The 24,615-nt window shown below is 48.7% G+C and overlaps 8 protein-coding genes and 1 long non-coding RNA gene across 14 annotated transcripts; 3 read left to right on the forward strand and 6 right to left on the reverse strand.

Annotated features, from left to right (window-relative positions):
• Positions 1–4,065: 4,065 nt before the first annotated feature.
• Positions 4,066–4,336, reverse strand: LOC117891755. Its single transcript, XR_004648655.1, has 2 exons — positions 4,288–4,336; positions 4,066–4,198 (listed from the first exon to the last, which is right to left on the reverse strand). It is a non-coding gene; the product is annotated as an uncharacterized LOC117891755 (long non-coding RNA).
• Positions 4,337–4,734: 398 nt separating this feature from the next.
• Positions 4,735–7,256, forward strand: LOC117891685 (protein transport protein SEC31). The gene is made up of 3 exons (XM_034797267.1): positions 4,735–4,891; positions 4,968–5,781; positions 5,855–7,256. Exons 2-3 carry the CDS (start codon positions 5,037–5,039, stop codon positions 6,532–6,534), a joined length of 1,425 nt encoding a protein of 474 aa, XP_034653158.1. The 5' UTR covers positions 4,735–4,891; positions 4,968–5,036; the 3' UTR covers positions 6,535–7,256.
• Positions 7,257–8,026: 770 nt separating this feature from the next.
• LOC117891704 (60S ribosomal protein L22) lies at positions 8,027–10,297 on the reverse strand. Its single transcript, XM_034797301.1, has 3 exons — positions 10,186–10,297; positions 9,358–10,002; positions 8,027–8,300 (listed from the first exon to the last, which is right to left on the reverse strand). Exons 1-3 carry the CDS (start codon positions 10,195–10,197, stop codon positions 8,034–8,036), a joined length of 924 nt encoding a protein of 307 aa, XP_034653192.1. The 5' UTR covers positions 10,198–10,297; the 3' UTR covers positions 8,027–8,033.
• A 597-nt stretch (positions 10,298–10,894) lies between these two features.
• Positions 10,895–13,558, forward strand: LOC117891691 (multivesicular body subunit 12A). 2 transcript variants are annotated; one of them, XM_034797281.1, is made up of 6 exons: positions 10,895–11,046; positions 12,117–12,392; positions 12,461–12,616; positions 12,677–13,040; positions 13,109–13,339; positions 13,413–13,558. In XM_034797281.1, the coding sequence occupies exons 2-6, from the start codon at positions 12,169–12,171 to the stop codon at positions 13,530–13,532; spliced, it is 1,095 nt and encodes a 364-aa protein (XP_034653172.1). In that variant the 5' UTR covers positions 10,895–11,046; positions 12,117–12,168; the 3' UTR covers positions 13,533–13,558. The 2 variants fall into 2 exon arrangements, with proteins under 2 accessions (XP_034653172.1, XP_034653180.1); XM_034797289.1 differs by having other exon boundaries at positions 10,899–11,046; positions 12,114–12,392.
• Positions 13,559–14,743: 1,185 nt separating this feature from the next.
• Positions 14,744–17,256, reverse strand: LOC117891672 (rho GTPase-activating protein 15). 2 transcript variants are annotated; one of them, XM_034797247.1, is made up of 5 exons: positions 17,117–17,256; positions 15,593–17,037; positions 15,426–15,531; positions 15,162–15,344; positions 14,744–14,877 (listed from the first exon to the last, which is right to left on the reverse strand). In XM_034797247.1, the coding sequence occupies exons 2-5, from the start codon at positions 16,827–16,829 to the stop codon at positions 14,784–14,786; spliced, it is 1,620 nt and encodes a 539-aa protein (XP_034653138.1). In that variant the 5' UTR covers positions 16,830–17,037; positions 17,117–17,256; the 3' UTR covers positions 14,744–14,783. The 2 variants fall into 2 exon arrangements, with proteins under 2 accessions (XP_034653138.1, XP_034653147.1); XM_034797256.1 differs by having other exon boundaries at positions 14,744–15,344.
• A 321-nt stretch (positions 17,257–17,577) lies between these two features.
• LOC117891665 (oocyte zinc finger protein XlCOF6-like) lies at positions 17,578–19,368 on the reverse strand. The gene is made up of 2 exons (XM_034797234.1): positions 18,969–19,368; positions 17,578–18,910 (listed from the first exon to the last, which is right to left on the reverse strand). Exons 1-2 carry the CDS (start codon positions 19,290–19,292, stop codon positions 17,612–17,614), a joined length of 1,623 nt encoding a protein of 540 aa, XP_034653125.1. The 5' UTR covers positions 19,293–19,368; the 3' UTR covers positions 17,578–17,611.
• Positions 19,369–19,437: 69 nt separating this feature from the next.
• Positions 19,438–20,739, reverse strand: LOC117891715 (3-hydroxyacyl-CoA dehydrogenase type-2). The gene is made up of 2 exons (XM_034797312.1): positions 20,612–20,739; positions 19,438–20,389 (listed from the first exon to the last, which is right to left on the reverse strand). Exons 1-2 carry the CDS (start codon positions 20,618–20,620, stop codon positions 19,631–19,633), a joined length of 768 nt encoding a protein of 255 aa, XP_034653203.1. The 5' UTR covers positions 20,621–20,739; the 3' UTR covers positions 19,438–19,630.
• A 105-nt stretch (positions 20,740–20,844) lies between these two features.
• Positions 20,845–22,012, forward strand: LOC117891726. Of its 4 annotated transcripts, none has more exons than XM_034797322.1 (3): positions 20,845–21,363; positions 21,476–21,641; positions 21,711–22,012. In XM_034797322.1, exons 1-3 carry the CDS (start codon positions 21,301–21,303, stop codon positions 21,827–21,829), a joined length of 348 nt encoding a protein of 115 aa, XP_034653213.1. In that variant the 5' UTR covers positions 20,845–21,300; the 3' UTR covers positions 21,830–22,012. The 4 variants fall into 4 exon arrangements, with proteins under 4 accessions (XP_034653213.1, XP_034653228.1, XP_034653220.1 ...); XM_034797337.1 differs by having other exon boundaries at positions 20,849–21,363; positions 21,714–21,852; XM_034797329.1 differs by having other exon boundaries at positions 20,851–21,363; positions 21,462–21,641; positions 21,711–21,851.
• Positions 22,013–22,283: 271 nt separating this feature from the next.
• On the reverse strand, positions 22,284–24,497 carry LOC117889595 (transcriptional adapter 3). Its single transcript, XM_034794005.1, has one exon. The coding sequence runs from the start codon at positions 24,354–24,356 to the stop codon at positions 22,668–22,670; it is 1,689 nt and encodes a 562-aa protein (XP_034649896.1). The 5' UTR covers positions 24,357–24,497; the 3' UTR covers positions 22,284–22,667.
• Between the last annotated feature and the right edge of the window lie 118 nt (positions 24,498–24,615).

A 24,615-nucleotide genomic window follows, 5' to 3' on the forward strand; every position in this document is an offset into this window, starting at 1 on the left:
GCAAAATCCAGCCAGAATCCAGAGCAGCAAAAATCAGGAATACCAGCAAGGACGATCAGAGTCAGCAAAGTTAGTCAGGAAGAAATAAATTGAAAGGAATATCAAACCCACTCTGAAAGACGACGCGACACAAAACTAACAAATCTATACGAAACTGTACCAAACAACTTGGCAGAACGCACAGATTGGAACAGCGGATTGCATGAAATTGCATGCAACAACAACAAAAGCAACAGCAAAAGCTAAAATACATTTAAAAATTTAAAAAAAAAAAACAAAAAGCGAGAAAAACATACCCCGAAAAACATTTTTCAATGCAAACGAGAAAACAAACATGAAATACAACTTTCAACATTTACTATATATTTTTAGCTTTTAAGATCCCATCCCAAAAATGGAAGAGAAATAAACCTAATGTGTCAGCCCGTAAGAGAAATGTACTAAAAAAAAAACATTAAAACAAAATAATCAAAGAAAAAACTACCATATTACAAAGCAAAAAAAAAAAACAAATCAAGATATTTTGATACACCCTAAAACACACACAAAAACACACACACTGAATTCTCTATGTGAAATTCGAAAGGCGGAGCCACACTCTATTCGTAAATGTAAATGTAAATGTATAACACAAACAACAACCACAAAAGGAACAACAAAACAACCAGAAACAAAAATAATCTGCTATTGTTATACGAAAATGCATAAATAATATGATGTATAGCCAATGAATGGAAACGAAACGCGAAGCGAGTGGAACGAAGAGCAAATAGGAAGTAGGAAGTAGGAAACTGGAAACGTTCCTTTTACGAATCTAGCCCTAGCCCTTACCCCTACCCCAACCCCAAACCGCAACCACAAATCTTTGTTTGTTTGTTTTTGTACATTTCAAGCATTTTGAGTATATGGTATATATATTTCTATATACAAATATATATGATAGTCCTTATTTAATTACGATTTAATATTATGAATATACCTATATATTTTTTTATTGTTTCGATTTGTAATAAATTATACACGGTAATCAACTGGAGACTGAGCTACAACATATATTTAGTTACCGTTATGTTTATTGCAAAGATACATACATACATACAATAACCCCCAAGACACACCCCCACCAACATCATCAACACATACAACACTAAAATGATCCCCCACAAAAACTCTTAAACTCTTAACCGAACCCCCTTAATCTATAATAAACAAATTAAAATAAAGTACCTATCCTATACAATAAACACACATAAGCTATAAAGTTACTCGTATCAAACCCGTTGTGTACTAAGCCGTTGGTATTTTGAGAACGGAATAGAGCAAGAAAGGAAGATAGAGAGAGAGAGAAGAGGATTTCCAATTGATTTTGTGCCCATAATGGGCATTCTCTTAACTTTAATTTGATTAATTTACATATATCATTTTTTGTTGTGTATTTCATTTTTTCCGGCAAGAGTAAAAACCCCAGAGAAGCATTTGAAACCACCACATGATCCGTTTACTCCTACTTACTCCATCCAGCGATGGGTTGCCTGTGTGATAGTAGTTTATAATTAAAACTCCTCGCTGGATGTGTCCCCCCATACCACACCAAACCACAGCACACAACCCCTCATCGTAACAACAAAATAAAATAAATAAATAAATATAAATACACGCATTTTTATCATTTTATTATTTTTTTGAATGGCAAGCAAAACTACATAGAGAAAAACCCTTCAAAAACTATAAATATATATATATATATATACCATACTTAACAAGATCATGAAAAAAAACAAAAAAAAAATAACAATGAATATGAAAAGTTACAAAAAAAAACAACAATATTTTTACATTAATTATGTTTATATTTACCTTTATTTGTAATCTTTATCTAAAATTAGTTTAGAGCTTTTTTTTTGCGTCGTCTACATTTTACATCTTACGTTAAGTTCATTTAATCGGATTGATTTGACGACACGGATGTATGTATCTACATTGTAAATTGTAACTACATTACAGAGCTAAAATATCTATAAATATTATAAATATAACAAAAAAAGAGTAAAATATTATTAAAAAAACCAAAAAAAAAAAAGAAAAAAACACAAACAAAATTTGTACACTCTTGTTTTTATTATTGCCTTTCATGATTTGTAGTTCAGTGTTTCCCGTATTTACAGTACCTTTTTTTAGTTTTTATAGCCAGGCAGTTTATTGTTTATTGCTTTGTTTTGAGCTCGTTTGAGTTCGTTTCCAGAACTCCTTAGATCCAATCCCATCCCAACCGATCCGTTCGTTTCCGAAAACGCTTTCGATGTTCAACATTGCCGTATAGCCATATAGCCATATAGCCATATAGCCATATACCCATAACCATACCCACACCCAGAGAACCCACAATGCAAGCCCTAAATGAATTTAATATGAACGATAAGATGAGATGCCAGAATGGTACATACAGAGGTACAGTTGTGTGTACAGATGACTACACCTGTAATACCGTCATACTACCCGTAAGCTAACCACGTGCGTATATATGTATGTACATATACATATGTATATATAAACTATATGGAGTAAACGTAAACGTAAACTTAACTAAACATAAACTAAAGTAAATGAATAATGAATGAATTAACTACCTCAGCTTTGAATATTTCTATAGAAATGTTATTAAATGTATTTGAGCAGGCATAAGGACTATATACAATACCCACACAGATACTAAACATAAACAATGTCAGAGAATACAAAGTTTTAGAGCTGCATTTACTATATAGTAACAGAAACCTAAGTGAAGTACCGTGGGCAAAAAAGTTAAAAAAACAAAAAAAACATTAAAAACAAAATATATTAAGTGTACGTTTTGCATATTCCTATATACATACATAGTTAAATAATAAAAACATAAAAAGCAAAATGGGTCAACTTGAATACTACTATAACAATAATTTTGCGTCCATTTTTGTTGTTTCCTATGAAAAAAGATAAAAAAATAAATAAATTCACAAAAAATTAACAAAAAGACAAGACAAGAATTGCAAAAACGATGGAGAGGTACATCGATATGGATGTACAATAATCACAATACTGATACATACATATGTACATAGTATGTGTGTATGTATGCATGTAGTAAAATGTATGTACATATGTATGGATGTACTGTACCCACTCTGTGTATGTTTTTATCTGCCATTAAGTACACACACAAAATAACCATATAAAAAAACATTAAATAGGCTAAAGAAAACAGCGCCCCCTTTACAAATATAACTTATGTATCTATGTACTACTGGATGTCATGTCTGCCGTTGTAACATATGTATAAGTTTAGTACCAAGTATTTACCAGCGAGTAAAGTAAAGGGCATTTGTTTACCAATTATCAAAATTACAAAAAGTTCTTCTTTCTAATTTCAACCCGTACCCCAAAACCCAGAAACCAAAATCCAAAACCCCAAAACAAAATCGAAAACCCAAAAACTTATACAAATATACATAGATGTATACTCGTACTAATCTGCGTAAGATGTTTTCCCCATTTCGGTGTAATTAAATGTTAATTGCTAGCGCTCAATACGAAAATTTACCACAAAACAAACAACCAAATCTAACTAACACACAAACACACAACCCACAAGCTTACATTGTATCCCAAGGCCAAGAAGAATATTAGAAAACCTAAATACAATTTTGTGAACATGTGAAAAAAACTACAAAAAGAAATCGAAAAGAAATTTACTCAATAAATGATTTTTCGTACATAAGACCAATGACTAGTGTGATCTGACCTACGGTGACGTCTCCACCACGGGATAGTCTCTATCTCTATCCCTTTCTAGCGCGTGACTCTCTGTGCGTGGTGAATAAGTTATTGGTCCTCCCCACACAGCGAACAGCGTCACCTTCTAAGTAAATTCCCCTTGGTCTTGATATTTTAGTGAAATTGTTCCCCTTTTGCCCAGAGAGCCATGCAAGTTATTCCCATTGCCCAAACGCAACAAACTAATGTATGTTTGTTTGTGGTATCCCTGAGATACTGGATAACCTTTGAGATGAAGCTAGCTTGACTTTCCACCATCTGCTCGAGTATCGCAATCTGGGCCTTGTTTCGCTCCTTCTCAACTTTTGACATTTCTCGAGCTACATACATATCTCTAGCAGTTCGGCCTGATATTCCTGGTTGTTGGTAGATCGCAAGTATTCTTCTTCTGCAATGAAATCCTGTTAATATAGGGACAAACATACTACATACATATGTATGTACACATGTGTTTGTATTGCTAAGCAAGTCACTCACCGAGGGCGTCGAAAAGGACATCGAATGCGTTTGATGTCGCAGTTGGTTCGATTTTTTCCTATTTTCGTGTTCAAACACAGCTTTTAGTATGGGTAAATAGTCCATCGCAGCTGTCCGGCAAACAAATCAAATGTTGTTGTTGTTGCTGTGGCCATCAGCTGTCCTGTTTTGCCAAGTGTGACCAGAGTGCTGGCCCGGCTGAGGTTTAATGCGGGAATCAGAGTTTGTGCCTTGCAGGAAATACGTTTAAATGCAATTGAGGCACTCAGAGTTTATAGAGCATATTTGTAGAACAAATAAAACAACTTTTAGATAATTGAATCAACAAAATTGAACTCGATCAGCACTTTGCGCGCTACGGCCAGCCACCGTGCGACTATCGAAATGTGAACTTTCAAAGTCTGTCATCGATTGTGAAAATTATTCATCTGTTGAAGTCCGGAACGTTCGAAAGCTTTTCGCTGGCTTGGCGTCCCACCGTCAGACAACAGACAAGTGAAATCAGTTAATAACCGAAGTAAGCAACAATAGCAGCATCGTCAGCATCATCATCAGCAGCAGCAGCAGCAGCCGCAGCCAAAACAGTCGAGAGAAACTGGTTTCTGTAATTAGCATGCACATTTGATCGCTGAATTATGATTAACGTTTTCATTTCGCACAATATTTTGTATCGTTGCCAGAGTCTGCTCTTTTATTCGTATTGAAAATCGTTAGGTCCGACCTGTCACGGAGGCAGACGACCGCCGAAGATGGCTTCTTCCAATTGCGCAGTAGTCGCCCTCAGCCTGTTTGCCCTCCTGCTGACGCAAGGGGGCGTTGATGTTGTGGATGCGCGCCGTAACCAAGGCAGCAACCAGCGCAAAACATCATCCTCATCCAGCTCCAACGGTCATGTGACCCAACCCAGCTACAGCACGAACGGACATGCGGCCGGTAACTCGCATGCGGACGTGGCCAAGCTGAGTTATCCCAACTACAACTCGCAGCCAAATCGGCCGAATGTGAACGGGAACGCGAATCCGGGCTCGGCTCCGGCTCCGCAGGCCGGCTGGAATGTGCCACAGGGTCCGCCGCCAGCCTACTCCGCCTCCAATCCCGTGGGTGGCGCTCGCCCCAATGTGAACGAGCAGGCGCCCTCCTATCATGCACCCAGCTATGGGGCAGCTCCGCCCAGCTATGGTGGCGCACCGCCAAGCTATGGAGCAGCCACCTCGAACGTCCATCAGCCCATCACGGCCACCCAGAACCATGGCACCCAGTATGCTGGTGCCCCACCCGGCGCCACCTACTATCCATCGGGCGGACACAATGGCTATCCCAGCAATCTGCCAGCCGGCGCCACTTACTATCCCTCGTCGGGACATGCGCCCATGGGTGGCGGATATCCAGCCGCACCGCAGGGAGCCACATATTACCAGGCAGGCTCTGCGCTGCCTCCAGGCGCCACCTACTACTCGCAGCCTCCACAGCAATCCTCGTCAGGCCTGGGCTTTGGTACGTTCCACTCTCTCTCTCTCTCTCTCTCTCTTTCGCAATCTTTATTGACTCTAAATGGTATTTTCTGCAGGAACGGGTCTACTGGCTGGTGGATTGGGTGGCGCTCTGCTTGGCCACGCATTGACACCCTCGGGCGGCAGCTCGTCCCAGCCAGCTGCCGCTGCTGCTCCAGCAGCTGCCGGTCAGGACCGCATCATCATCATTAACAATGGAGTGCCGGTGAATGCCAGCGATGGCACCACAGTTATCAATGCGGCCGGAGTGGCTGCAGCAGCACCAGCCGCAGCCGCAGTCCCAATGAACACCACTCAAGATGCCCAGCCAGCTCCCATGGCGCCGTTTAGTCCCGAAACCTCTAACATGACTGTGCCCAATGCAGCAGATGCAGCTGCAGCACCACCGCCACCCGGTGGCATTATTTGTGTGCCCACAAAGGTCAACGAGACAGATCCGGCCGACAGCAGCAAGATGATTGAGGTGGAGAAGATTGCCTGCTATCCGGCACCTCCGCCGCCGGCAGCAGCGCCCGGCGAGGGACCCGCTCCATTGGCTCCTATGGCCGCGGCACAGCCAGGGTCACAGCAGATGCAGACACCACCGGCCGCCGCCTCATCAATGGACGCAGCCCTCAAGTCCAACACGAGCGGAGCCTGGTCCGTGACCTCTGGTAGTGGCCTGGGCCTTTTGATGGTTGCAGTCGGTGTACTCGCCATGCGTCTGGCAGCTCCAGAACTTTCCAATTCGTTGTAAATCCTCCACTGACCGGTTTTGGTGCCGACAGTCACTGCACTGCTAGCCGCCCGCCCACTGCACCCCCTCCCTAGTTGTCTCACTCCGCCCTGTCTGCAGCTTTTTGTGGCCTTGAAACGATTTGCCGCCTGTTACCCAAGAGTCCATTAACGCTGGCCAAGATCGATATTCCAAATGCGTTATGGTCCCGCTCGCCACGGGCGTGGACAAGTGACAAATGGCAAATGGCACGTGTTAATTGGGAGAAAATTGTTAATGTTAATTTATTGCGTACCCTCGTCAAACCTACAGCAGTCAGTATTCAGCGACATCCCGTACTCCCAGTATTCCCAGCTTAATGTCTCGATATATGTATGCAGACAGACATCTAACTGTATACCCCAATGTATTTGCGTTTCCCTAACCTAACCCTGTAACTGTGACTGTGACTGCGTGTCCAAGATCCAGTAGTCAGTGTCTCCCACAACGAATCTCTCACTAGTGTGAACCAAATTACATTCGAATATCTAAATACCCTTTTTTCTCAATTAACGAATTATGTAAGCAAAAAGTAAAACTAAACAAAAAAAAAAACACTGAAAGTGTTTGTATATTTTTCTAGAATTGTAATTGTTGCTCGTTTTCTGTTTTCTTTTGTATTGTTGTAATGTAAGCATTTGTTGCACTCTTTAATTGTTGAAATAAAAAGCTTTTGACCAACACCCCCCCACACACGCACGCGATATGGAAATTTTTTTATTTCACATGGCGTAGGCGTAGGCAGCATTGGGATTCGCCCTAAAATAGTTGTTATTCGACGAAATAGCGAAAACTAGTGCTGGTTTTTTATTAACTGTAATTGCACAAGCAGCGGGCGTCACTCGTTCCATCCCGCTCACACTCGTGCTCAGAGCACACCGCGTTGGCGCGCGCACACACACACACACACACTCGTTTAGGTTAGTTAGTCAGAGGTGCGGTCTTTATTTGGTGCGGTACAAGTATTTCGTTTCAAGGTAATAAATAATAAACAAACCGAACCACGTACCCGGGTGCACAAATATTTGCAACGCAAAAAAAACAAACAAAAGCCGTGGACAACTCTTGAACATAAATACATGCACATGTACACACATATGTACGCATACTCGTCTGCTAAGCGGACATTTCCTCATGTCATTCATTCTCTTGTCGCTCCGACGATCACAAGAGTGAGCGAGGTAGCTATAGAGCCGTGATGAGTAACGTAACGGTGCCCTTCCACTGGATAAATGGCAGCGATGAGAACGTTTAGCTACGGCAGGCAGCATCAGCAGCCGCATTGCAAATGAATTAATTGGTTTAATATTGGTATCGCAGCTGCACCCAATAATTAGTAGTTAGCCACCGGAACTAAATAATGAAACGTTTTAATATCGGGTTTACACAGTTTTATTTTGTGGTAGGCCCAAAAAATTGATTTTCAATTAGTTTACATTTTTAGTTTTGTTTGCATATAAAAACTGTTGTTGTAATCATCTTTACTCCGCATCATCGTCCTCGTCATCGTTGGAGCTGATTCTGAAGTAGCGCAGCTCGTACGAATCCTTCTCGTTGGCCACAACGCGGATCCAGTCGCGCAGGCTGTTCTTCTTCAAGTACCGCTTGGTCAGGTACTTGAGGTAGGCCTTGGAGAAGTGCACATCGGAGCTAACGTGCAGCTTCAACTTGGAGCGCTCAAAGGTGACATTATTGCCTAGATTGTTAACCTTGCCGTTGACCTTAAGGCGAGCCTTAACGTATTTCTCCTGCAAAACATAGGTAGATACAGTTAGCAGGCAACTCGAAAGGACACAAAAGACCAACAAGTATTAATGCGTTCGATCCGACATGGGGTTGATGGGGGGTATAAAGATGTCTCTTTCAGTGTTAAGGCCAACAGTCAGATATCAACTGAAGGCCCAAATTTAGAAGAGTGTCCAATTTTTTAATATGCCACTGAGTACACTGCCATCAGAGCGACGCAGAGCTTCACTCTCTGACGGCAAATCGTCGTGGCCCGAGACGGTTTCTTCCCGTACGGATAACAATAATGATGATGATGCATTTAGTTAGTAGTAGTTACCTGATTGGGAGATGGTGAGCGGGTTGCGATGCAATCAGCAGCGCCCTGCTCTAAAGGTAGCGCGTGTAGCGCTTACGGTTTGCCCACTTGCGGGTGTGTGTGTTTGTGTGTGTATACGGCTGAGCTTTATAGTGATGGGAATATTCCTTCTTCTCTGTTGGAAGTCTAGCTCTAATGTTGTGGGAAAACCTGCAGTGTCACGGATGTCGGAGCACTTGAGCAGGGCGCACTATGAATTTTGGCTCGATGCGACACGGTTGTGCCGCACTCAACCCGGGGCCCACCACGTGGCGGTACACATAGCACGGCTTGACGCTGTTCACAGACGGTTGCACCAACTGGCCAGTACCAGGTTACTGGCGATCAGTGGCTACCCCGTTGTGCAGTGACCAGAGCCCCTTATCGGCGCACTCCCCTCGGGAATGGGGAGCACTTTAAGCAGAGAGACGCGTGTCGCCATGATAGGCGAATCGAAGAGTGAGCGACGGAGTTGTAATTGTGAGACAATACTCTACTAACTTCTTGTCTAATCTGATTGTGAACATGTACCAGGAGTTGTTAACCGCTAGCGGAACGGATTTTGAATCCGCAAGCAGTTTAATCGCAAATGGAAGTTCGCTATAACCACAACTTTTTATCCAAAGCCCCAGGCTATGTTTGGGGGCAATGGAAAGCTTGGTGCGGTAGCCATAGTTCAGCTGATGGCGGTACTGGGCCAGATGGCTCGGGGTGGTACTTACGAAGTCGGCCACATCCATGATGCTGTCCTCAGCGATGTTGGTGCAGTCGATAGTGAAGCGCAGAGAGACCTTCTTCTTCTTCTGGCCCTTGCCGCGGAGCACGTTCTTCTTCGCCACCTTGCTGGGAGCCGGTGCTGCCTTTGCCTTGGGCTTGGGAGCGGCAGGCTTGGCAGCAGCAGGAGCGACGGCAGCGGCTGCTGGCACTGCAGCAGCAGCAGCGGCGACTGCAACTGGGGCAGCTGCCTTGGCAGGGGTTGCCTTCTTGGCTGGGGGAGCAGCCGCGGCAGTGGAAGCAGCCTTCTTGACGGGCGCAGCCTTGGCTGCAGCGGGAGCAGCAGCCTTGGCTGGGGCCGCCTTCTTGGCAGCTGCAGCGGCAGCGGGTGCCTTCTTGGCGGCCTCCTTAGCGGGAGCAGCCTTGGCGGCAGCAGCGGCCTTAGCGGGCGCAGCCTTGGCGGCGGCGGCAGCAGCAGCCTTCACATCCTTAGCGGCCTCTGGGGCCTTCTTCACGTTCTTGGCGGCAGCGGCGGCGGGCTTGGCAGCCTCAGCCTTGGGCTTCTCAACCTTGCCCTTAGCGGCGGCAGGAGCGGCCTTCTTCTCAGCCGGCTTGGCAGCAGCGGCCTTAGTATCACCCTTGTTGGTCTTGGCCTGCACATACAAAAAAATAAAACACAAACGTCAGCTAACCAGTTACGTCATTCATAGTGCAATTTGTCGCGAAATTTCCACTTTTTCATTTAGAATATGGTATAAAGTTGGATATTTCGTAACACACGAGCACGTTTTTTATAAGATTGCATTGCACTTTCACGATTTATTTTCCGCACTTACAGTTGGAGCCATCTTGTCAGTCGAAAACCACGAAGGAAAAGAACAAAACGCTGGCTGTCAAAATTGACAACACTTCGGCGTTGGCGAAATTGCCGGCCTGGGAGCAGAGCTGTCATTTGACGGCGCTGCCAAGTGTCACGCAATCGATACTTGTGGCTTCCATCTCAAATAGGGAGTGTTTGGCCTATTTCTGCTTCAAACAAGTGCATGAAAGTGATGTTTCTCAAAGTTTAAAGCACATGAATATATTTTATAAATTAACATTAATGATAATATGAAGAGAATCCTTGTGTTTTTCATAGCCATGTTTCTTTTTTGTTTTGGTCTCCAGCAATAGTTGTGTTATCGCACAAGAATATCAGTGGAACTATACATCGATTTACTTTTAATCCTCCCTGCCTTTTTTCGTTCTGGTCAGATGCAGTGTTGACAACTTAGCTATTTTCCCACAGATCTAGCGTTTTTCAATATCCAAATACGGGATAAACTGTAAACGAGTGGCTAGCGGAAACCTTAGACATTTTCAAAGAAATATTTGCGTAATTTTAAAACATTATCAACAAATCAATAAAAATAACGTCACTGTTCAAGCGTATAGTTCTTGCCGCAATCCAAATTGTCTGGCTATTTCTCCTTTTTTTATGACCCGTGGAGTTGGCAGCACTGGTCAGTCGGTATATTTCATTTAGAACTCCCCGGTCACACCGATTGCTCTAGTGTATTTAAAACAGCTGTGTGTGTGTCGGGCGAATTGTTGATTCGAACAAAACATACATAAAGACGCAATTTTCAGCAGATTTTCCATCAATGTTCTGTTAAATGCAATACAACCGGCTCCGGCGTTTGGAACGTGTTCATCAGGTAGGTCTCAGTGTGGACACGCGGGGAGGAGTGAAGTCCGAAAAGTCCCAGAAGTCATACAAAATCCAAGAATAGAGAGCCAGGCCAGCGAGAATATTAATTATGTACATACAGCGCACTCTGCATGTGTGTGTGAGAGTGTTGTGTGTGTGATGCTGTGTTGACTAATGGTCGGAATGGTAGCGGTGGTGGGGAATAGTGGGGGAAACCGGTGGAAAGGGGAGACTGCCGCTTATAATTGGAAATGCCCATAGAGAATTTCGTAATATTAAATGGCTTCTTGGTTTCTTTTTGTATCCAACAAAGTGGTCCGGCAATAGCCCAGCTGCTGTGGGGCCACTTCTTTGTTGGCATTGCGCGCGCGCGCCAAAGTGCAGTTTGGCTAGGAGACAGCCCCCCCACCATTGGGTTGTGGGCCCCGCGTCTTTGTCTGCTTCCTGCATCAGCTCATGTGTCTGGTCTATGTGCAGGGGGGTGCAACCTCTTGCATGGTTGCAGTTTGCCGAAGTTTTGCCGAGATGACTCAAGGCAAGCGAACGGCAGCTGCACTGACGCCATTCACTCGCTTGGTCTACACTTTACAGTTAGCTCTATCAGCTGTATCTGTGCGTGCATATCTTATCAGAAATTAAATAAATACTCGCGTTTATAAGAAAACATCTTTGATAGCACAACGGGATCTGTGTCTGTCACTTGGTCAGTGTCAGTATCAGTATCTTCTTCCTCTGTTTGGTAAGTGCGCACTTGATCGCACTTTGTCTCTGTGTGTGTGTGAGCGTGTGTGAAAGAGAAACTCTCAACGGTCTCTGGCCCTGGCCCTCGCTTTGGCAACAACAAAAAAACGGACGACCTACAAAAGAACACCGGCAATGGCAATGGCAATGGCAAGAGCCACAGCAGCAGCGACAGCGCGGTTGCGGGTGCTGACAACGAGAGATCATGAATCACTTATCGCGGGGGAATCGCCCGCAAAGCAGCTTAAACGATTTGATTGTACAAATATTTGACACGAACAAAAAACCACTGACTAACATTTTATATTGTGTGGGATTTCTTTTCGGCGGCAGCAGAAGACACAAACGGTGGAGCAGCGGCAGCTTCAGCTTCAGCAGATCGGGCAGCATGAACAAAGTCGGCAAGCACATCCAAAGCGGCGTCTCGTCACTCGGCGGTGGCAGTCCTGTGGGTCTCTCAACAGCATCTCTGCTCGGCTCCCCAATAGAAAGTGAAACTGTGGTGTCCGGACCGGGTGCCGGCAATGCAACGAATGTGTTCAACTCGATCATGAGCTTCCTGCCAGACAATCGGCCCATCACCTCGCTGCACATTGTCGAGGATTTTGAGCGGTGAGTGGGGGGAGTGGGCTGTAGCATCGAATGGGAATTGAATCAAATATTTTGGTGCCCGTTTGCAGCTGCCCAAAGAACTTCAGTGCCATTAATCGCACCTATGACCAGGATGCAGATGCAGACCTATGGCGCGACTATAGCATTTTCGGACGCCAGAATACCCGCTATCTGTGCCTCTCCAAGTCCGAGGGCCTGCCCGACTATGTGGTGGAGACACTCCAGTGAGTTGGCTTAATCCCAGTCCCCCCTCAAGCGCTCATCCTCAAACGCTTTGCTTGTAGGGTCATTGCGGACAAGACGACTCCGCCGAAGGAGTTCTCGCTGCTCTCGCGCACAGCTGACAGCGACCAGAAGGCCTGGCGGAAGCGGCAGATCGCCTACAAGCTGTCGAAGCGCGGAACTGTGACCCAAGCGGTGACCGACATCATTCTCTGCTCCAAGCTTAAGGTGGCACCCGACGGATTCAAGCTGGCTGGCGATATCAATGGTGTGCTCATCTGCTACAAGACGGGCGCCATTCCCGTACGCTTGCCGCCGCCAGTGCCAGCTGCAGCTGCAGCTGCAACCGCCGGAGGCGGCGCCTGTGAGGTGGAACAGGCCCTCAATCGCCTCAACCTGCAGGGACAGCGACACTCGCGCGGACCCGTAAGTGCTTGAGCCGAACGCGAACGCTTTGTTTGGCCATTGAACATGGAATATTTTGTTGTTTTTAGCTGCCGCAGCCACCAACATCAGAGCATCATGACTATGAGGAGATTCAGGCCAATTATCAAATAAATTCGCCACAGCGCCCGGCACCGCCACGTCCAGCGGGTGCCAATGCCAGTGGGGTGGTTGGACGTGCGGCCTATGGCGGAACAGGAACACTGGGAACCTACACAGAACTGGAAGGGGTTCCCTTTGTGATGGATGTCAGGCTGCAGCGGAGTCAGCCAGGAACTGATGTGAGTGTGTCCCCCTCTCTAGATCCTTATCTTTTACTTATGTGCTGTGCTCTCTCTCTGTTTGCCTTTGTAGCTACCAATACTGCCAGAGCTGACAACGCTGCTGAGATCGTTGGACTATGATTTTCAATTGGAACGTCAGGTTCTGTGCACCATGAAGTCTTCGGCCTCGAAGAATCCATTCTTCAAGTAGATAATCCCGATAACAAAACGCAATCACAAAATGTCAACGTTTAGACGTAAGAGACTCGAAGAGCAGCCGCCATGGACTACCTAGAAGTTATTTAGTTGCGATTCAGTTTGGTAGCAGAGATGAGGAGGAGGAGTTTTAGCGTAGAATCGTTGTGTGTGCGTGCGTGTAATAAGTATTCCTGTGCCTTCGATGTGTACCCATGTGACCCCCCACACCCTTGCATAACCCCCCCCTCGAGTTATAGTTGGAGCCACAAAAACTTAATATGAAATATTTACATCATTATACTTAATAATCCCAGAATTGTGATCAGCAGCAGAGCAAGTGAATGATTTTTTGAGTTTTCTTTTGGTTTTCTAATCATTATGCATAACATATGCACACACACACACACACACACACACACACACAAATACATATATACATATGCATACATATGCATATATTATGTGAAAGAAAAACCCCTCCATGTACAACCCAATCAATTGTGTTTTGTTGTGCGTGAATGTTAAAGTTTGGAACAAGTCGAGGCAAAGCAAAGCGCCTGCATATATCCAATTGATATCTACCTTAATGTATAATTCTAATTCTATTATGTATAACGAGTATATTATATACCCAGTACATACATGCGCGCATACACACACATATATCAAATATATACACAAACATTTACATTTACATTTAGTGCAGACCAGTTGGTCTCGAGCATAACATTACATTACATGCAGATGTAAGCGGTAGCCTCCATAGAGATGTTTAGACTGTAATTGTAATTGCGTGAGAGAGATATCCATAAATTCTTCCACCTGTCCCCCCAGTCAGTCAGTCAGTCAGTCTACCACCTAATACACGAGCACGAGAACAGCAAACACTCCACCCGCAATGTTATTATAAACAAGAAAGAAAAAACAAAACAAAAAAAAGATGAGAAATCAGTTCAAAATAAAAATCAATTATATACACAGAATCTATGTTCGATTTCCACTGTGGAAATCTTCTCCTTTTACCGCTTGGTGGTTGCTGCGTGGTGAATAAGTTATTGCTACTCCCCACAGCGGCCAATAAATTCACCTTGGGCACAGAATTCTCTTCGTTAAAGCAAGGGCAAAGGTTCGTAAGTCTAATTTATTAACAAGAAATATTCATAAACGGGGATATACGTTAATGTATAACTAATGTCATTCACTATATATAGACAGTGGCTCTCTGTCGCTCTCTCTGTGTTGCGTTTTGCGTGGGTTGTGCCCATCAGAATATATTATGGAATAGTAAATCCGGTTGTGATAGCGTCTTCTTTAAGTTTCGCACACTCAGGCGATGCAGGCGTCGATCGGCGGTGCATCTGTAGATTGTAGGTTGTTGGTTTGGGTTTGAGGAAGGGAGGATCAAGGAGCGAGCAGTACAGCAGGTACAGTAGGTTTCAGGTTCAGGTTCAGGTTTAGGAGAATTCGGATTTGGATTTGTTTTCGATTAGCATTAATTTCGACACGAAACAAAGGAGAGACATTCAAGTGGATTCAAGCAGGTGGCGTAGGCGGACGGGGGGGATGCGTTTTGAGCGTTGTGCGGGAGTTGCGGCTGGTACCAACACCGTATCGGGAGGGGGGCCCACTGGCCATCACTTACTCGAATATTCGCGAATGATACTCAATCATCAGCTTGACACAATCGGCCAGCGTTTCGCCCTCGCGTAGCAGCTGCTGTATGTCCTGCATGTGCACGCCCTGCGGCACCGTATGGAATATGGAGGGCGTCACCGAAATGGACAGCGTCTCGGCGCTGATCTGCTGCAGCGGCACCTTGGTAAGCCTGCGACCATGAAAGCATTGACAGCATTGTCATTGAAAGAGGGGAAGTGCTGAGCGTGAGCGTGAGCGTCGCTTCACTTACCGATTGAAGTGGCCAAAAATGTAGTCCATGGTGTCCCGATTGCTCTCCGGCAGCGAGCGTATCAGTCTTTTCAACGTATCCAGCTTGAGGGCCAGTTCGGTGAGCACTACGAAAAAGGAGCATAAACTTCAGCTCACTCGAGGGACTGTGGCTGGGGCTATACGTACACCATTGATGGGGTGTGCCAATGAAGGTCTTGGCCTCGTTCACACTGACCAGCGGCGATTTGATCTCGCGCAGAAAGAGCTTTAGGACACCCGTGAGTGTGTGTATGTCGACATCCGGCTGCCGCAGGGCCTCATAGTCATTCGCATCGATGCTGAAGCGCAGCGTCTGGATCTTGTTGTAGTCACCGCACTGCCGGTAAATCCCCTCGATGGGCTGCGTCGAGCGGCGATACTTGTGCTCGATGAGGTCACAGCAATCGACCACGATGCGGGGCACAGTGCGCTGCTGATCGTGCTTCAGCACCAGCTCCAGTTCCGTGTCGAAGCAGGGCTCGTCGAAGAAGATGCGCTGCTCGCGCAGCGTCTCCACGCTGGGCCGGCTCTTCCACCAATTGGACAGATTCATCCAGGCCACCAGGCGCGAGGGCCTCACATTGCTCTTGCCCGCCCCACCACCTGCTACACCGCGTTGCTTCTCTCTGTCCCTGTCCCTGTCCTTGTCCTTGTCCTGCATCAGTTCGCCCAGCTGGCGGGTCAGCTCCAGCAGCTTGGCCTCTAGCTCCTGGCTGTAGCTGGCCTGTGCCAGCAGATCCTGCTCCATCGTGTGCATGCGCTGCTTGAGCTCGTGCCAGCGCTTGGAGCAGCTGCTGCAGCACTCCCGATCTCGATCCCGGTCCCGGTCCCGATCCCTGGCCCGCGCTTTGGCCCTGCCGCTGGCCAGGGGACTGCTGGCCGAACTGGAGTTGGAGGAGCACACATCCAGGCTGGTGTTGGACACCAGCACCGCCGTGCTCGTGCTGCCGTTGGCATCCTCGAGCAGCAGCCGCGTCAAGTCTCTCGTGCTGCTGCTCTTGAGCAGCGCCAGCTTGTTGGGCTTCGACTTTAGCTCACGCACCCAGCGAACGGCCTCCGGTCGTCCGGTCTCGATGCCCGCCTGATCCAGGGCGTTGCCCGAGCCTCCACCTCCACCCGCGCTGCTCTCCAGGCGCAGCAGCGTCGCCGAGTTGGTGCTGTGTCCGCGCATATAGTAAGCTGGCGGCGGTCCACCGCCCGTTGACGATGTGGAGCGGTCGCGAAAGCAATTCATCAAAGTCTTCTCACGGGGCTGTCGTCTCTCGTGGGCTGCAAAGCCAGCGGCGCCGATTATGATGTGCGCCGAGTCTGGTGTTCCAGGCGTCACTGGCACTGGCACTGGCACTGCCACAAGCATTGGTCTGCCATTGTTTGTCGTCTGCATCGCTGTCGTTGCTCTCTGCTTCTCGCGAGTCGTTTATCGGGCTTCGCTGCAGCTGCGGCTGCACTTGGTCGAGCTTATCGCAAATGCGGCAGCGGCAGCTGACCAGGCGGCAAATCCCCCAACTCCCCTGCCTCCCTGTCTGTCTGTCTGCTTGCTGCTGTTTTGGCGTGGCTGTGGGTGGGGTGGCAAGTGACGTCAGAGACAGCAACTGCGGACGACAATCGTGCGTATAATTAGTTTATGACTATTGAATGGAATGACAGATAAAGCCGCGATTATTTTCTTACTCGGTACTGCGGTACCCCAACTGTGAGTGCTCACTGTAGCCGCGCTCCTTCCGCTTCTCAAGTGCCAATATCCAGCAGCAACCTCTTCGTTTTGGGTGTCGTATAACGCCTGGCCACGCCACGGTCACGGACGCATGGATAATTCTCAGGCAGCTCCAATTTCCGACTGAGCAAAACAATTCCAATCGAATTCTCTGCGAACACTTCGCTCTCTCTCTCTCTTATCGCCCTTGCCTGCTCTTGCCTTTGCCACTTCCATGGCGCAAAGTGATAAGATAAAGGTCGAGTCGAGCTGAGAGCCAAACAAATGCTGCTGCTATATAAGCAAATGCGTATTAAAAATAAAACTAATGCCGATAATCAGCTAAAAAAGGGTTCCACTTGGATCCAAGCCCTTCCACTTCCACTTCCCCTTCCCTGTGGCCTGTTGGCTTTTGCTTTGTTCCGTGAATGGCACACAATCAAGATGTGTCTCTCTCTCTCGCTATGCAGTTTCTAGCATAGTTTTGCTGCACGGCCATGTGACTTCATGTGGCCACTGAGTCCGGCGTATTGGGCAAAGCTCTTGGCGCATATTTTGCAGCTGTAACGCTTTTGGGGATTGTGGATCTCCTTGTGCTGGCGCAGGTACTTGCAGCTGGTGAAGGTCTTGTGGCAGATGTCGCACTCCTTGTCGCGCACATTGAGATGCCCCTTGATGTGGTCATTCAGCACGGACTGCTCGAAGAAGCTCTTGCCGCAGATGTGACACTTGCCGCGGGGCCGCTGCTCGTGCCGCCGGCGATGGCGCTCGAAGAAGGACTTCGTGCTGAAGCGCTTGCCGCAGGTGTCACAGCAGAAGGGTCGCTCGCCGGTGTGCGAGCGCTGGTGGACCTGCAGGTCCGAGGTGGTGGCGAATCGCTTGCCACACTCATCGCAGCCCAGCTGATAGTCGTGCGTATGCCGTCGCAGGTGGATCGTGCAGTTGCCGCTGCGCGAGAAGCCCCTGCCGCAGATGGGGCACACGAACGGCTGGCTGCCGTCGTGCTCGGCCCGATGCACCTTGTAGCCGTCCACACTGCTCAGCAGCTGCTCGCACAGATCACACTGAAAGGGAGCGACGTGTGGCTCGAGGAAACGCAGCTGCTCGTAGTAGCGGCAACGGGGCGTGAAGTCCACACCGGCAGCGCCCTCACGCTCGCACTGGATGCGTCGCATCTTCTCCTGCTGGTAGGCGGTGCGCAGATTTCGGGTGTGGCGCTGCAGCAGCGAGGGCTCCAGCAGGGGAATCTGCAGCTCGGTGCGACACAGCGCCAGCAGCTTCTCCTTGGCCGCGTCTCGTACGTGACGCAGGCGGCAGGACATGTCCTGCATGTCCCAGTTGCCGCTGCACTGCCGATAGATCTCAATGAGTTTCAGGCACTGCTGATGGCTCAGATGGGGCACCGGCACGGACATGGACATCTTGGGATGCCGCTTCCGCCGCAAACTCTTCGCCAGGAAGCCCAACCTTGCGTAGTACCAGTGTGGGGCCGTGGGCGAATCCCGTTCCAGACGCTGCCTCTCCCGCCGGTAGACATCCTGCAGTCGCTTCGTGTGACCGGCCACCTCCTCGCCCGTTAGCTGTAGATCAAACTGCGCGTTCAGCCGCTCAGCGATCGTGGCACAGGCGTCGCTTCGACGCTTGTAGTTGCGGTAGGCCAGCATACCCAAGTCCCAGAGCAGGCGCTGCTCCTCCACCTGCCCGATGAAGGCCAGCATGATGGGGTGCTCCTGCAGCCAGAAGTGCGAGGTGTCTGTGCCTCTTGGCTGCAACTACAAACAGTAGAGACATGGATATGGGGGATGGGGCGAGGCAAAGTGCTCAGCTTACATCTGCCGCTTCCTGGGAGGACTCCTGGGAGATGCTGCTCTGGCTGGGCCAGTCCAACATTGTCTCTGGCTCAAAGCACTCCACAGGAGTATCATCTGTTACAGTGTCCAAAGCTTGCTCGACCGCCGGCTCCGTGTCCCTGGCTATCTGCGCAGCCTCCTGATCTTCAAACAGAGCCGCGTGCTTCGATTCCAGATGCGACTTGAAGTCTTTGAGTGTAGTGGTCTGCTCCTCATCCCGGCAGTAGATGCACTGGAAGGCGAACGCCTTTGTCTGTCGCTCCCACAGGCAGACTATCTCCCCGCAGCGCTGATACGGCGGCATGCTTACCCAAAATGTTTGGTTGAATTTATTTGTTTACAATTTACAGCCGGTGTGCAGGGTTGCCGTTGTACTCAGCTGAGCAGGGTTACCAGCCAGTGCTGGGGCCAGTGTTGCAAGTCGTCCTCCAGTAGTCACTTCGCCCATATTCAAAATGTAGAACTTCATTTTTATTAGCAATTATTACATAATTTCGTGGCAGAAGAATACAACTTTCGACTTAATTAGCAATTAGAAATAGAGTAAAACAGGGCGTTAGCGTTACAAGGCCACGTTCGAGGCACATTGGGATAAATGCAAACTGATCGAGCTCATTGATAATTCCCCCATTTTCAGTGATCTTAGGGCATCATGCGCAGGGCACCATCGATGCGGATGACTTCGCCGTTGAGCAGGGGATTCTCGAATATGGCCTGCACCAGATGGGCATACTCGCTGGGCTCGCCCAGTCGCTGGGGGAAGGGGATGCTCTTGGCCAGGAAGGTGCGCACCTTCTCGGGCAGGGCCGCCAGCATGGGTGTGTTGAACAGGCCCGGGGCAATGGTGCAGATGCGAATGCCCTGGGTGCTAAGGTCCCGGGCAATGGGCAGGGTCATGCCCACCACAGCCGCCTTGGAGGCAGCGTAGGCAGCCTGACCGATCTGCCCGTCGAAGGCAGCCACAGAGGCAGTGTTCACGATGACACCGCGTTGGCCATCCTGGTTGGGTTCGTTGGCGCCCATCAGGCCCGCGGACAGGCGAATCACATTGAAGGTGCCCACCGTGTTGATGTTGATCACCCGCTGGAAGTCCTCCAGCCGATGGGCCACATTCTTGTTGAAGTTGAAGGTCTTCACGGCCGTCGCTGTGCCGGCGCAGTTGACGGTGAGATCCAGACGGCCGAACTTATCCTTGGCGATCTGCAGGGCCGCACTCACATCCTTCTCCGAGGTGACGTCGACGGGCACAAAGACCACCTTGTCGCCCAGCTCCTTGGCCACTTCATTGCCCTTCGAAGACGGCAAGTCGGCGAGCACCACGCTGGCACCCTGCCTGGCCAGACGCTCGGCTGTAGCGCGACCCAGACCGGAGGCTCCACCGGTCACCAAAGATACGGCGTTCTGCGGGACAGACAGAGATTTGTTATTGTATAACGCTCCGGAGCTACGAACATGCTAATCGTTCAGGGTACAAGGTGCACATACACATATGTATAGAGTTATACAGTTATTCTATTTGCCGATGACACGGGTTCAAATCCCCATTGGACTTTGCACCCGGCCAGGGTATTTCTCTTCTTGCATTTTGGGATTGGGGGCACCATAAATAACACTCGAGCATACCTTGATCATATTGATATTGTTTATCAGTTTACAACGTTAATTGGTTACAGCGAACTTTGTACAATGCACAAAAGACCAGCGACAAGGCGACAAACGTAATGTGAAAGCAGGCAAAGACACCGGTTGCTTATTTATATAGATAGCTGGAATATAGTGTTGTAAATGAGCGAACCATCGAGTATCAGTGTCGTATGACACTAGGCCTCACGGGCCATATGACATTAGACTTTGCTAACTGCCTAACTGCAGGAGCACGGGTTGGCCCTATTTGAAAAGAAAGGAGTGTGAGAGCGAGTTAGTTTGTCGTTTGTTCAGTGGTTCATATTGAGCGGCTCACATATTTACATATGTAGATTGTCCAATGGTCGTATTACACTACATTTTTACACTAATCTAGTCTAAGTGTTGGTAACTGTTTCCCCAGGCCAAATAAGACGCCGTGATTGTGTACTGAAAATTAGAAAGTCATTGAAGTAGTCATCTGGCCAAGGACAAAGCGACGAGAAGGAAATAAATTTCTCCATTTTTTGCTGCAAACCGGCCGTCAACCAGACTAGACTTTTAGAGCTTTTAAATCGTTTCTCTTGCTGTCCTGCTTGTCCCTTCAATCGTTGGAGACGTTATGCCTGAACGTCTCAAGCGATTGCAAGGGCAAGCCGGACACCACGACAAACGGTCTGAAGGCTATAATGTCTGCCCTGGTTGAATGGTTGGTGGGAAAGGCAAATCATCGATTGCCACTGACTCCTCAGGTGAGTGAATCAGGGGCAAGCCGTGCAAGCAGCCGGAAATCGTCTCCAAGTCTGTGAATGACTTGCAGTTTCGTCCCGGCCTCCGTTCTCAAGCACAGTTTGTTGTCCCCAGGCAGCGTCTAACGCTATTTATCAGAGCAAGCCAGGTCCGTCGCTTGGTTCACACAAATGGCATGTCCTGACGGCAGTTGTGTTGCCTGGAAGCTTCTGGAACATATGTATTCACCCGTACACTGTAATGAGACGCCAGATGGCCTGGAAGAATCTAGAAATCCAAGGTGAGAGAGAGAGAGAGATAGAGACATGTCCTTGCCTGCTGGCTAACTGCGAGTTTCTTTTTCTTTTAGCAGAACCTGCAACGAGCAGCAATATCCTTGACCATGCTGGTCTCCTGAACGCTGCCTTTCCCGAGGACTGTTTTGCCATGAGGTTCCGCAGCAAGCCACTGCACCGCTCGACAAAATGAAGTACAACACAGCCAGAACAAAGCATCTAATTAGGTTTATGCCATCCACCAGTCATGTTTACCAGTGTATGGAAGCGCCTTAACGCTGCCTTGTATCGGAATATCACATTTGAGGCTGCAATAAACTAAAGAAGAGTCGAGTATTTGTAATCTGATTGCGTTTCCGTTCGAAAAGAACACCCACAGAACGGAAGAAGGAGGAGGAGCACCGTGTACACAGTGCATAAACTTTGGCTTTTGGTTCTTCTCACTTCTGTTTGGATTTAATTAGCCGCCAGCTTGGAAGGCTGGTCGCTGGCTTATCGAACCGAAGGGTAAACAAAGCTGTGCGCTGGTAGCAGCTTCCGCTGCCGGAGGGCGAGGCGAGGCCTCTTCGCTGGCCCTGTTGGTGGCATCTAGCTCAAAGCGCAGGCAGCGTTCGCTGAGCGAAGATACAGAGATTCAGATACACGGATCTCTAAATTAAAAGGGTAACTTTATTGCCTTCGCGATAACTAAAGCTATACAGAAAGTGTCGTGTGTGTTTTTTTGCATGTGAAAGTGGAAGTGCACGATAAGGAGAAGTCTTCTTTTAAGCTACATATTCTACATAAAATCAATATATATATTTATATATATATATGTATAGCTTAAGTATGCTTAAGTATGATACATATGGCTATGTATGTCTGCTGTGTTAATGTACATCTGTCGGAGCCAAGAGCTGGAGAGAGGGAAGAGACTCTCTCTTTCAAACGAATCAGAAACATTGAAGCTGCAAGAGAACATCTCCGCGCTCTTGCCCGATTGCCCGATGCATGGCCACCAGCTGGCACCAGCTCCAGGCCATGCCCCTGTCCTACAATTTTCCGTCCATCATATTGGAGGAGGGGCCTAGGGGCGGCAGAATGTTCATGCGCTCCAGCTGATCGGCCAGAATGCGCTGCTCTTTGGTGAGGCGTAGAATCTCCTGTTTCTCCTCGACGGTGTGCCCCTTTCGCTTTGCCCGATACTGCAGCATTCGCTTGTAGCACTCGAGTATCTCCGTGTCAATCATGTCCAGCTTGTGCTTGAGCTCGATGCGCTTGATCTCGTCGCTGGCCGCCACACGGAGGCGCTTCAGCTCCTCGCTGTTGAACGTCGACACGGTGCTGATCTCCGACGTGACGCGCTTGATCTCGTGCAGCACATCGTCCATGTCTTCGGGCGGCTGGCAGTCGCTGGCATCCATCAGGCCGTTCTCCAGCAGCTCCTTCTTCAGGCGCTGCTCAATGCCCACGCCGTGCTTGAGCATCGAGAGTGGTCGGAAGTTGCCGCTGGCTGCAGGAGCTCCCGAGTTGGCGGAGGACAGATGCGAGTGCGAATGTGAGTGCGTATGAGAGTTGTCGTTGCTGCTGCTTGTGGTGCTGTTGCTGTGCTCTCCCACAGCCGCCTGCTCGCTGGGCAGCGTCAGCAGCGACTCCTCCATTAGGGCTGTGACAAGGCGTTGGGTGAGGGGACCCGTGATGCTCTCCTCCACCATTCCCTCAGCCTTCTTCATCATGGCCGAGGCATTCTGTGACTTGATGCGCGATCCGCCCGGCTGCAACGCCTTCATGTCCTCCAGCGCCCACACGGTGGAGTAGTGCGGCCCCAGTGTGGGTACGGGCGGCACCAGGGGGCCGCGATACTGCTCCAAAAGGTCATCGATGAGGCGCAGATCCTCATTTGTAATCGGCATGCAGTACGGCTCCACCGAGAGCCAGAACTTGTTCGGCATATCGTTCTTTGGCATCGCCAGCTTCGGCAGCTGCGGCAACATGGGCAGGATCAGGTTCGAGGATGGCAGGAAGTCCAGGCTGTCGTCTGTGTGCACGGCCATTGGACTGTTCTTCGAGTGCCTCGAGTTGCCGGAGGGGCCGAGGCCGCCCTTTAGAATGGTCATCGATGAGTGCTTCTTGCGCACGCCCGTCGGCTCGTCCCGCTTCCGCTTGGCCAGGCTCGACGAGGTGCCCGATGGACTGCCCAAGCCGCCGCTGGCTCCGCCTACTCCTATGCCCAGCATGGCATTCAGCATGGCATTGTTGCTGGTGCACGGCGGTGAGCCAGCAACTCGATCAAACTTGCGACGGTCGTTGCGCTTCTCATCTTTGTCCACACTGTCGTATTCGGCCTTGAGGACGCGCGCACGCAGCGCCACATTCGAGAGCAGCTGCTCCAGCTCGAGTTGCACTGCATCCAGATCCTCGGCCGACAAATGGTCATCGGAGGGCCGCTGTAGGGCTGCCGACATCGTGGGCAGCCTCTTTGGCATATCCCTAGTACGGATAAGGGGGATGATAACACCGCTGGGCGTCAGAAATACCTCCGACTCGGCTGCAGCAGCCGCTGACGCGCCCTTACCTCCGCCGCCACCGCCGCCATTTAGGGGCATCTTACCAGCGACTCCACCAGATATTGCCATTCCAAAGGCACCGCCGATGCTTCCACCAGCACCTCCTCCGCCTACGATACCAGCACCGCCGCCACCGAAATGGCCCAGCTTCAGGTTCTTGAACGTTGTACTCATGGTCGCGTGTCGGTGCAGTAGCAGGAACTGCCTTGTTTTGGCTTTAAATATTTGTTTTTTGTTTTGTTTTCTTTTTTTTTTGTGTGAAATTTCTGCGCGAATCGCAATTTGTTTGCGTGAGTTAACAGAGCGCAGAGCGTCTAGCAGGGTGCGTCCAACAGCACTGTGCGAGCAAGCGATATTTGCAGAGCATTGCAGGCCGATATTTCATCATTAATCTTTTTAGGGCTGCTATGACCATATTTATATGGGTTTATGA

The sequence above is a fragment of the Drosophila subobscura genome, chromosome A (assembly GCF_008121235.1).
Source record: "Drosophila subobscura isolate 14011-0131.10 chromosome A, UCBerk_Dsub_1.0, whole genome shotgun sequence".
Classification (NCBI taxonomy): Eukaryota; Metazoa; Arthropoda; class Insecta; order Diptera; family Drosophilidae; genus Drosophila; species Drosophila subobscura.

What these genes read in the sequence shown, in the direction of transcription:
- LOC117891685 (XM_034797267.1), top strand. Translation starts at nt 5,037, where the DNA reads ATGGCTTCTTCCAATTGCGCAGTAGTCGCCCTCAGCCTGTTTGCCCTC. An exon ending in CTCGTCAGGCCTGGGCTTTG is followed by an intron (nt 5,782 to 5,854) that starts GTACGTTCCACT and finishes TATTTTCTGCAG; the next exon opens with GAACGGGTCTACTGGCTGGT.
- LOC117891704 (XM_034797301.1), bottom strand. An exon ending in TCATGGATGTGGCCGACTTC is followed by an intron (nt 8,301 to 9,357) that starts GTAAGTACCACC and finishes TATGTTTTGCAG; the next exon opens with GAGAAATACGTTAAGGCTCG.
- LOC117891691 (XM_034797281.1), top strand. Translation starts at nt 12,169, where the DNA reads ATGAACAAAGTCGGCAAGCACATCCAAAGCGGCGTCTCGTCACTCGGC. An exon ending in TATGTGGTGGAGACACTCCA is followed by an intron (nt 12,617 to 12,676) that starts GTGAGTTGGCTT and finishes CTTTGCTTGTAG; the next exon opens with GGTCATTGCGGACAAGACGA. An exon ending in AGCGACACTCGCGCGGACCC is followed by an intron (nt 13,041 to 13,108) that starts GTAAGTGCTTGA and finishes TGTTGTTTTTAG; the next exon opens with CTGCCGCAGCCACCAACATC.
- LOC117891672 (XM_034797247.1), bottom strand. Translation starts at nt 16,829, where the DNA reads ATGCAGACGACAAACAATGGCAGACCAATGCTTGTGGCAGTGCCAGTG. An exon ending in TGGCACACCCCATCAATGGT is followed by an intron (nt 15,532 to 15,592) that starts GTACGTATAGCC and finishes CCTTTTTCGTAG; the next exon opens with TGCTCACCGAACTGGCCCTC. An exon ending in ATTTTTGGCCACTTCAATCG is followed by an intron (nt 15,345 to 15,425) that starts GTAAGTGAAGCG and finishes TCATGGTCGCAG; the next exon opens with GCTTACCAAGGTGCCGCTGC.
- LOC117891665 (XM_034797234.1), bottom strand. Translation starts at nt 19,292, where the DNA reads ATGCCGCCGTATCAGCGCTGCGGGGAGATAGTCTGCCTGTGGGAGCGA. An exon ending in CCTCCCAGGAAGCGGCAGAT is followed by an intron (nt 18,911 to 18,968) that starts GTAAGCTGAGCA and finishes TACTGTTTGTAG; the next exon opens with TTGCAGCCAAGAGGCACAGA.
- LOC117891726 (XM_034797322.1), top strand. Translation starts at nt 21,301, where the DNA reads ATGTCTGCCCTGGTTGAATGGTTGGTGGGAAAGGCAAATCATCGATTG. An exon ending in GATTGCCACTGACTCCTCAG is followed by an intron (nt 21,364 to 21,475) that starts GTGAGTGAATCA and finishes TGTTGTCCCCAG; the next exon opens with GCAGCGTCTAACGCTATTTA. An exon ending in GAAGAATCTAGAAATCCAAG is followed by an intron (nt 21,642 to 21,710) that starts GTGAGAGAGAGA and finishes TTTTTCTTTTAG; the next exon opens with CAGAACCTGCAACGAGCAGC.
- LOC117889595 (XM_034794005.1), bottom strand. Translation starts at nt 24,356, where the DNA reads ATGAGTACAACGTTCAAGAACCTGAAGCTGGGCCATTTCGGTGGCGGC.